The following is an 11,073-nucleotide window of genomic DNA, read 5'->3' on the forward strand; positions in this document are numbered from 1 at the left end:
CAACAAAAAGAAAAATAACTGTGAATTTTGACGAATTAAAGACTTTTGAGAAACGGGCCCCAGCTGGCCTACATGTAGCTAGCGGTAAACGTAATCACCCTAACCTGCAGTTTTGGGGACTGAATTGCAAAGGGCAAAATTCAAGGAGATAGGACTGTAAGTATAAATAAGTTGGCTCTGGCAACTGCTACATGTACATGTAATGTAACATTGTGGTCCATGATCATGATTGATCCAAGAGCACAGCGCCACAGCGAGATGTACAGTAGTTAGATGGGAGTCAATTTGATGGGAGCAAGAGCTTTTTCATTGTTGACACTGTTTTCAAATAGAACTTGAATAAAGCTGTAAGCTGCATTGAGCTTGACAAAGCAACAAACGTCTGAGTATCATAACAAAATTGAATGAATCTACAGCAGAGAAGAGCAGCTTCAAAACACATACACTGTGCTCCAGCTAAGAATTGGAGGCAGGGTTCCTGCAAGTAATGTTCTAGGGTCAAACTTCAGTCAGTCTTAGTGGGTATCTGGGTTTTTCCTTAAGTCTATTCCTTGATTTGCAGGCTCAGGTCTTCAGCATTGTCTGGTTTTTGACCCTAGATCCGCCTTTTATTTGGAACACTGCACATACTGTTCATACTCTTCTGCTTTAGTTAAAAAAGGAGCAACCTTTGGTTGAGACTGATTGAAGCAGTGTTGTTCAAGGCCCTTTTATTCAATCATTTACAGAAAACAAGGGAAAGGCAGCAAGGAGAGCAACACCAGAAAACCCATTTTGTCTGGCAAGAACAAATCCATTCTACTTGTTCACATCCTGAAGTGTGGACACATCCCCTTCAACTTTTATTTGATGTCGTAAATTTGAAGGATGTTGACACTAGCCATTCTCCTCAGTGCAAAAAAAGCTTTGTCACAAAATTGCCAGAATCTCTTCCTCTTACTTGTCATGCTTCTCATCATCACACATGGAGATCAGCTCAGGTATATGTATGCACAGATCAGATCCTATTAATTTTTTTTATCGGTGAGCAGGTGGTATTCAGCAAATCCTGAAATCTGGTTTGTTTTAGGGTGTCAGCAGAATTTTTGCATAATATTATGGCCCATTTATAGCAGGACTGGTTACTGGTATCATTACGGGATGAGTCGTTGATTACATCAAATTCAATGCTTGGTCAGTTTCAGAAGAAACTGTGCCCTCTTTCTTTAGTACCACCCATGGCTGCATTTCTAAGACCTCATGAATCCATGCCAATATGGACCCTCTGGCTGATGAATTACATATAACTAAAATATGCTGAGATATGCTTTCTACGGGGCGTTACAAGAAATGCCTATTGTAAATGCATTATGTTATTGCATGTTGTTATCACAATAACATATGTATTTTGGCGTTTCTTGTGACGCCCCGTAGTCAGCATATCTCAGCATATTTTGGTTATTATTCATAGACCATATTCACAAATGGCGGCTAAGTAATTATTCTTTTGTCTTTATGCTAATCATCCTAACTAGCCTCGTAAACACGAACAAAATTCAAAAGAATTTTTGTTCCAAAGTGAGGCTAGTTAGGATGATTAGCACAAACACAAAAGAATAATTTTTTGACCACCATTTATGAATACGGTCTATATGGTAAGGTGTAATTAAGCTAAAATTAGCATCCTATACAATGTATGCTACACGTATGTATGCTGCCCTCGTCGGAAATAAACGATAAGTATACAACTACAAGCAGTCTTCCTTTGTGCCGCTCACAGCCTCTGTTAAAAAAAGAGCTTTGGTAGTAGGCTAATCATTATTTATTTACCAGGGACCAAGCTTCTCCTTTTATTGCTCCATGTCTACTTATTTTCTGTAGTTTTAACAAGCTAAAAAGTTTGTTTGTTAATGATAGTTGACTACTTGTATAGATCTGTATACAAAAATTTGGTTTTATCAATGGAGTTGATAATGTAAATTGGCCACTGAATCGCTCTGACGAAGGGCTAACGCTCGAAACGTCAGCTTTTAGAATCTCTGTACGGTGGCCAATTTACATTATCAACTCCGTTGATAAAACCAAATTTTTGTATACTACTTCCCCACCGACGCAGCACCACAGTTTCTTTAGAAACTACCCTTTCATTTACTTGTATCTGTAAGTTTCTAGTGTACTTTTCAGGTGCTAAGTGAGTGTGGAAATGAGCAAATCTTTTTGCGACCAAATATGAAACTTGTTTGGAAAAAGAATACTATCTTCAGGTTTGTAGCCACATAATGACTTGAATGAGAAATTTAACAAATCAAATGTCTGTACTCTTATCAACAATTACATCCGTCTTTTTCATAGTTTACATAAAATTACAATGTAAATTTATAGAATCGGCCATGTTATTTTCCGTCCAAACTAGGTTTTTCTATGAGAAAACAGGTTTGTCCAGCTGTGAGATTATCCCTGGAGATGGATCTCTGGTGAGGTCACAGGGGATAAATGGAAGGTACTTTAACCACTGGTTTGTTCAAAGGAATGAAGAGCAGGTAAGGTTATCAATTTATTAAAAGCAATATATTGGACCCCGAAATGTTAAGTATGAAACATAATTTTGAGGGAAACAGTTCAGTACAGTTTATTTTGCCACAATTCTCAATATTATCAATAACAATTATTATTACATTACTTTTTTTTTTGACACAAAACACTTCGTATGTTACAAATATTTACATGTACATTACCTACAACCACCACTTACATTACAAATACTTTTCGCTATATTACCTATGACCACTATGTAGTACTTGCTTACAAACACTTAATGCATACATTAAGTTAGAAAACACACCTACTTACAATGCTTACTACACTAACTTACACTTACTTGAAATTATTTACATAAATATACAGAGATGTGACTAAACAATGTCCAACCAGTGAAAGGAAATCACAGCACTAATTCCTTTACAAATTAGATACTAACCTCTTCAAAGCACTAATTAGTCCAAGAAATCAAAAATGTCTTAAGCACCCTATGCCAAAAATGGAGCAGGCTTCCAGATACTTTTTTAAGGCAGGGTGTCAACAAGGAATTGCCGCAGGTCAAATTACAACAGTTCCCACCAAACCACTATAAACGTTCTATTCTTTTGTCATATCACGAAGTTGCATGACTTTGTGGGGTTTTTGAACCAACACCCCACTCTTTTTTGAAACACCGTGCAGCTACCAAAACTGGAAAACAGTGTCCCAGAAAGCCAACTATTAATTTTGTATTGCTAAGACCTGAGAACTGTAGAAGTACATACCAACTGTTGTCAATAAGATCTGAACTCCAACGTTATTTTTAACATTCTACTTTGCTTCAAATTTAAGTTTTGTACCTTATGTTTTTTGTGCTTTTAATTAGTCTTTGTTTTCAAGTACTTCTTTTAATTATTGATCCCACACCTTCCTGATGCTTTTGAGTGGCACACGTCTACCTAACTTTTGCTTGGGCATTCTTTCCAGATTGGTGTTCAAAGATGATAAGATGTCCATTATACATGTATTTTGTGCTCTCCCCACAAAAATAACAGATAGTGTTACACTCCACCCTTTGATGTCTTTACTTTGAACATTGTTGGTGAAAATAAAAGCTGTTTCAATCATTCTGATTAGGCTGTAGAGGTTCTTGAGAGAGTTTACTCAGCTGACAAGCCACCTCCTGAAAGATTTTTGAGGAAAGCATACTCTGTTGGTAGACTTCTGAAACAAGCTGTAAGGTAGAGTTTCAAGTCAACAACAGAATTTTAACGTTAATCTTCTTGTTCCTTTTGGTTGACTGTTGTGTTACTTTTCAGCTATATCGAGTACCTGAACAATGCTAGACAGTATTTACAAGAAAGATGTTGCTGGGAGGAGGTGCAGTGGTTTATACATAATAACTTGAAGTCCACATCATTACATTGACATTACACGTAGCTTCACAGCAGATATTGCAATGGTCTTCCAATGACTTCTGTTTATGCCACCTTGACAAGATATTTTGGTCTTTGCCATCAATTGGTCAGTCTTTTTATTACTTCATTGATACCTTGGTGAAGCATTTAACATATATGTATTATTCAACTCAGTCCAAGAGACAGTTATTCAAAAGGGGGAAGGCACTGTACACACATCCTTGGAATATAGTAGTACATGTACTGTACAATAATAAAAACAAAATATTATTAATGCTTGGTGCCCAGACATTACACTAAAGCAAAGACGAGTCATTTATGAAATGGTTCACTTAAATAAGCAATCAATAATGCTCTTGACATTCATCTTGTATTTGACAGGGGCCAGAATCATTGGTTACATTGCCCAAACAATTTTCTCCGGCCAAAGTCGTGGAAACTGTAGATGTACCAGGCACTGGAAGATTCAGAGCTCTCTCAAATGGAAACATCAATGTGGTATTCTGTGATAGAACAATTCTTGACCTAAGAGTTGTTTCGAACAACAAAGAAAACAAAGAAGATGCTATCTGTTGTTCTTGCCAGCTCATTCTCTCTAATGGAGTCATTCAGTGCTTCAAGCTAAGAGATATGGAGCAGTGTGCTGATTATCAGAAGTATGTCAGATGACACAGTGAAATGGACTAGTATACATTAATTTTGTCATTATTCAAATCATTGCCCTGAAATGTTATAGCTGTCACACCTCCACCTTACATCTGTGTGGCTCAGTCGGTTGAGTATTAGACAACCATCTAGGGGATCACGGGTTTGAACCCTGGCTGCGCCAATACTCAGGGTTTTACAATAACTGAGGAGAGAGTGCTGCCTTTGTAATTCTTAACATCATGTACAAAAAAAAATGGCCAGACTGCCAAGTATCCTCAAACAAGGACTATAAGCTGTAGACCCTGTCTCGCAGTTCTTTCAGATTTATAAACTCTTTGGGATGTTAAAGAATTAACCCACACAGCATTTGGAAGGACTATCTGGTACAGTGTTCCTGGTGTCATATTTTTATCTTTTATTTTTTAAATAACGTTACTGACATTTCACTTTGAATAACAGTTTATAGGATTTTTGACAGAGTTTGTTATTTAAACATATTTTATATTTTATATACAGCATATAATTTTATAGTCATTTATGGAATATTTGCGGAATAATTAATTGATTTAGTAATCGATTTTTAATGTAATGATGTACATGTTATAGTGTTTATTTGTTTTTGTTTATTATCTTGTGCATTTGATCATCATGTCATGGTAAAATGTGGGTTACAAGTATTAAAGTATTATTATTAGACTAAGTATTGTTGTGACCTCTCCTGTATTCTTTCAAGCAAAAGTGGTGTATGAGGTGACCAAAGCAGAAACAGCTATCAGTCAAAAAGGGCTGTGCTGTCGAGTGCTTGAACATTATAGATACTGATTTTCTAACTTCTTACAGTTCGCTGCAAATACATGTACTGTCTCCTAAAGTGTCAATTACATTTTGCTCTGAGCTTGAAGAAGATCCTGCACTTGTTCTGACTAATATTATTCATACCTATTCCATTCCATACCTCATGTCATAATGATTATTAAATAAATGTAGTTTTGAAAACTTTCTGGTAAAGTTATTATTCACAGCTTGACCCAGGTAGTTAAAAAATTCTCCTTGCGAGAGCTGTTTTCAGTGATGAGCGACCCAACTTTTACAGGTATTTACAGGCAGCTCTTCACTGGCAAGAATGGGTGAAGGCTACTCCCTCACAACGGAAAACTTTTTATAAAGACACCATTTGGGACCCTAACAAAAGAGGGTGAGTCTGGGAAGAGAATTTTCTCACTTTATCCATAAAGAGGCTGGTTTTTTTTTTAATTCCACAAAAATTACTTCAGTGCTACAGTAAGTCAACTGGCTTGTGAATAGCAGCATGAAAAGAGGTATTCTTGTTATGATACCCGGTATCTACCTTGTTGCTTTCTTACGGAAAGGGCAATGTAATGTAATGTTACGTCGTTCCACTTGTCAAAGCTGAGAGCACTGACGATCTGTGTCAGTATTAACAACAGCAAGCCTTAGGTGATCCATTGTAAAATCCATATAGATTTCCCACAAGGTATACAAGTCACACAAATACTACTCTTCTGCAGACAAATTCACACACAGTCCCCTCGGGCTCACATTAGCTGGAACATAACCCAGTTTGCAAAAGTATTGCACAGCTTTCCTGTGAAAGGGATGCTCGTCCACCACAAGGTCTCCCTTACCCTGCAAGCAGAGGCCCTTTGATCTCCCTTGATAAGTCAAGAAGAGGAAGGGACTCTGCCAACCGCTTTGACTGTCTTTGATTTGCCACTCATCCAAAGAAATGTATGAGCCAGTCTAGTTTTGTCTTGTCAAACCTGTTTTTTTTCATTTTTGCACATGATCAGTCGCCATGCATCATGAATACATTTTTTTAATTTACAACAGTGTGACAATAATTTTTAAATGTCTAAATCCCATGAGTATTTCCTCGGTATATCCGTTACAGAAACTAAAAAAAAATTCAGTAAAAAATGAAATGGCACTTTAAAAGTATGAACTATCTTGAGTTTCCAAGAAAATAATTCCTTGGTTGTTGTGTGTTTGCCAGAGTTGTTCAGAAATATCTTGACTGTTTGTTTTAATTTTGTTGTGTTTGCAGTCACTGGTCACGCATGACTGACACCCAAATACATGTACATTTTAATTTTTAATGCATGCTCAAGAAAGAAATTCAAAGCGGTTTGGAGAGGTCCCTTCCTCTTCCCAGTTTATCAAGGAAGATCTAAGGGCTCCACTCGCTGGGTACTAGTCGGTTTCCTGTTTCCCCAAGCAGTATATTGCCAGTGTCTCTTTGCACAAGACATTGCAGATGAAAGTTTATTGTCTAAGTAAACAACAGGGTATATAGTGTAGACTGTCACCCTTATGAACCATTCCCGAATTTTACAAATTAGTACTTATTATGTTATTTACCTGAAAAGAATAGAGATTGAATCTTGCATCAAAACGATGTCACTGCAACAGCCTGGCATCCATTCATTTAGCTGGGTAGCTGATCAAACGTTGTTGTAAAACATCTTAAGTAAATGTATTTGTGCCAAATTACAGTGTATTTCTTACTGAGTGTACCTGTCTAACTAGTATTGCAAATATTCCTCTTGGATTATCAGGGCCATAAAGACTGAACTGGAGAAGATAAAAAGATTCAAATGTATCTTTTCAAATGAATGGATAATTTAAAACTGTAAATTACGGGTATTATGTTTTGTCTGCCTGCAAGGATACAGCAGTTTTAAATGCAAAGAATATTATAATCTTATTTTAAAATTTTTAGATAATCACAGTTAAGAAAGTAATAAACATGAAGAGATAAAATTATGATATAATTATCCTCTAAAAATTCCATAACAAAAATATTGCCATTGTCAAGAAATACAAAATACCGGTACATTTCATGTTGGATTTTTTAATTTCCTCAAATTTGAACAACATTTTGATTAACTCTAACCCTTACTGATAATTTCATGATCACTTGAAAGAACAAATTGACACCACAATTTTTATTATATTACTACCATTTTTGCTATGTATTGTGTAAAATTAATGTATCAATAGGTAAATATGTCATTTACTTTTATGCAATGTCCTTTGATTTGCTTCTGAACAAACTAGCTCATCTCCTACCGTAACATTCAAGTAACTGTTAAAATACATTGTAACTGTGGTTTAATTATTATCCAACTGTATTATTTATTGTTGAAAACGCACGAAACGAGTGCAAATATTCCATGATATTGTATGGTTACCGGTAGTTATTGTACAATTGGTTATTGTGCAATAGAGAATTGGTTTCACTAGTTTGGTGGCTGACGTTGCCCCATCTGCACAAATCTGTCACATGTTTTCCGTTGTTTTTGATATTCATTTGCTAAAAATCCAGTGCAAAAAAGTTGGATAATAAATAGCTTATTAGATGTTTTGGTGTGTAGTATCACCGAGTATTTGTATTCATTTATTTGTATTTTGACTTGCCCTAGGGGGCTCATCAAAATACAGATAAACGTGTAAAAATACTCCGTGATAAAACGCACCAAAACATCTAATAAGATGTATGTATGGGAAGGGGGTGTGGCCGAGTAGTTAGGTCACTCTAGACTTAAAATCTTGGGTTCCCTGGTCAATTCTCACTCTGACTAAATTTTTGCAGTGGTTCTAATGTGCAATTTCTCATCTGCACTTGTAAATGTCCAACTGATGTGCCTCCTGCCTCTTGGGTATCTAAAAGAGCTTTCGTTTCTTTTACCTAGATTTATAAAAACAAAAATGTTTGCAGTCAGTTCAATGCATAGTTCATTACATTACAACTATAGTACTACTACTACTACTACTACCGGTACTACTACTACTACTACTACTACTACTACTACTACTACTACTAAGAATAATGATAGTAATAATAATTATTATTATTATTATTATTATTATTATTATTGTTGTTATTATTATTATAACGAATTTATTAACGAATGTTTTATGCTTTCGCCTGACTGATTTTTCTCATTGATACATAAGACTTTTTATGTACAATACGTTTTTAGACCAATATGTTTTAGATCATCATTTTAAATTATTATTATTACTATTATTAGTTAGTTTTTTTTTGATTAGCTTTTTCTTTAGTAATGCTTAATTGTCTTTTTCCAATTTATAAATTATTCACATATCGTAAATAGTTTTCTATCGTGAACATATAATTTAGTTTTTAAAATTTGTAAATAATTTCGATATATAGTTTAAAATTGTAAATATTTACTAATTGTTTTAATAGTTGAAATAAAGTTTTTGTTATTTTTACTTTAAAAAAAATTATTATTATTATTATTATTATTATAATGATTGCAATGGTTTTTTGGGCTTTACAAATTAATTGTCTCTTAATTCATCCAAAAGACACTACATTTTAAAGTAAATCAAATCAAACATTGGTTTTTTGAGGACAGCAGATTAAAACTGTGCACCCGGAGAAAAATGTCTTTGAGAAGAGTAAAGAACCTACAACCTCAACCCACATTTGACGCCAAGAACTATAATAAATAATTATTATAATATCTTTTTCAGAATACTGGTATTCCAAGTTTCATAAATTACTATCTACGTATATACATTATATATTACTATATATCACATTTCTGTGTACATTGAGATTTACTCTGGTGTCATGATTGCATTTTTTGTGATAGTGTTTACTTCCTTATGCAAAATGTTCCCCAGATATCAATAGCCAACAATGCAAAGTGGCAGATGTGCCCCTTAAAGCAATAAAGGACACCACAGCAAAGGTTCTTTAGCTATTTCAACTCTGGGTAGACTTTCATTGTAACTTTGGGTACACTGTTATCAAAGTATTGTATGACTGTTTCCAGACATGAATTTTAATAGTTCTTATCTTGTGATCTCCTGAAAAAGCATCAAGACAAAGACGTAAATTCAGAGAAAAAGATACTTAATTTGACTTGTTAAATATGAAACATTGTTCCTCTCAAATTGAGGTGAAGTGTCGATGTACATCCTTGGAATATGAAACATTGTTCCTCTCAAATTGAGGTGAAGTGTCGATGTACATCCTTGGAAGTACATCCTTGAAAGTACATCCTTTATTCGACTTTCGGGATGAGCATTGAGAAAATTGGTGTACAATAAACAGGTCAAATCCCAAATCTTAACAAATAATATTTTTGGTGATTGAAGCAAATGCATTCCGCCAAATTCGACTGACACATCACCAGCAAACAACTGCTTTCTGTGTTGTTTACAGCAGGGCAAGACATAAGGCCATCCCCCCCTTTTTTTTTTCCTTTTACCGTCAAATGCGTTTCCTGATATTGGGTGGGTCGAAAAAAAAAGTCATAAAAAAAAGTCAAGCATTCTCAGAATCAGATTCCTGGCACCCCACCATCATAGCTGTGGAGCCAGGAAAACAAGAAGACGTGAACCCTAAATCAATATGGCGCAAAAGTTGGTGGATGTTGTTGCAAAATTAAGACAGCGTGGGTAAAAGGATCAACCACCGAAACTCCTATGCGATGTAAAAATGGCTTAAAAACATCGTTACCTTTTTTTTTTTTTTTGGAAAATGCCAAAAATTTGGGTCAGTTGGACGACGCTAAACGGAGAAAAAAAGGGGGATGTTCTAATGTTGTGTTTAGTCATTGGGATCAAATCCATAAATCCAGTTTAGAGCCAACACCACATCAAATGAGTCAGCTGTGATTTGAAAACTTAGCAGTATTCCTTTCATCTCTTTTTTTCAAATTTTCAACAGTTTGAGAACTTGAAAGATGACAAGGCACCCTTACAGCTTTGTGGTGTACCAGACAGAGAAGCTACAATCAACAGTATTTTGGAACAAAATAGCAAGGCTATAGATGACATTGATGGACTCATAACTTTATTAAAATGTTCAAATGAAAATACTAGCCGACCTGAAATAAACTATTTATCATTATGAGAATGAAGGAACCTTTTCTAGAATGATAGATAGGTAAATACATTACCCTTTACTTCTACTATTTGTTTACCCTTTTGTATTGGCTATGGTGTCTTTTACTTTTTTTCAAGCTTTCAGTTTCAACTCTTTTCAAGAGTGTGTCCAGAGATTGCTGAAAAGTCCCATTTCTTGCACTTAGTTTGCAGTGATCATTGTGCACTATCTAGTTCCAAAAAGTGTCAATATCATCTAAGAGGAAGAGGAATCTTAGGTAAAAAGCAGGGAGCCCAAAGGGAAATAAATACCAGTTATAATATGCTGTTCAGGGAACTGTTCTGACTGGTTGAATTACAATGAGCGTTTTGGCATGTGCATTCTCTCTTTACTCTGTTTAGTTTGCCACATACAGCAAATAATAAGCAAAGCATAATAATAATAATAATAATAATAATTATTATTATTATTATTATTATTATAAAAATAGTTATTTTACAAGAACCAATCCTTTTTAAGCAACGTCCGTTATCGGAATGATCCCGTTAACATTTACCAATTGTTAGTTTGTGTGCCCGGGTGGGTACTCCCGACAATTTAGGATAGCTGTGTGCCGCCAAGGTT

General features: G+C 35.1%; 1 protein-coding gene across 1 annotated transcript in view; it reads left to right on the plus strand.

Annotated features, from left to right (window-relative positions):
* LOC138029708 (uncharacterized protein C5orf34 homolog) overlaps positions 1 to 10,604 on the plus strand; it is a 14,402-nt gene extending 3,798 nt beyond the window's left edge. Inside the window, exons 3-12 of the mRNA XM_068877461.1 lie at positions 729 to 980; positions 2,164 to 2,243; positions 2,393 to 2,519; positions 3,634 to 3,737; positions 3,816 to 3,876; positions 4,296 to 4,570; positions 5,656 to 5,757; positions 7,139 to 7,179; positions 9,240 to 9,307; positions 10,291 to 10,604. Of these exons, the coding sequence (XP_068733562.1) occupies positions 729 to 980; positions 2,164 to 2,243; positions 2,393 to 2,519; positions 3,634 to 3,737; positions 3,816 to 3,876; positions 4,296 to 4,570; positions 5,656 to 5,757; positions 7,139 to 7,179; positions 9,240 to 9,307; positions 10,291 to 10,476 (1,296 nt within the window). The 3' untranslated portion in view covers positions 10,477 to 10,604. The remainder of the gene's footprint in view (positions 1 to 728; positions 981 to 2,163; positions 2,244 to 2,392; positions 2,520 to 3,633; positions 3,738 to 3,815; positions 3,877 to 4,295; positions 4,571 to 5,655; positions 5,758 to 7,138; positions 7,180 to 9,239; positions 9,308 to 10,290) is intronic.
* The last annotated feature ends 469 nt before the right edge of the window (positions 10,605 to 11,073 follow it).

The sequence above is a fragment of the Montipora capricornis genome, chromosome 13 (assembly GCF_036669925.1).
Source record: "Montipora capricornis isolate CH-2021 chromosome 13, ASM3666992v2, whole genome shotgun sequence".
Lineage (NCBI taxonomy): Eukaryota > Metazoa > Cnidaria > Anthozoa > Scleractinia > Acroporidae > Montipora > Montipora capricornis.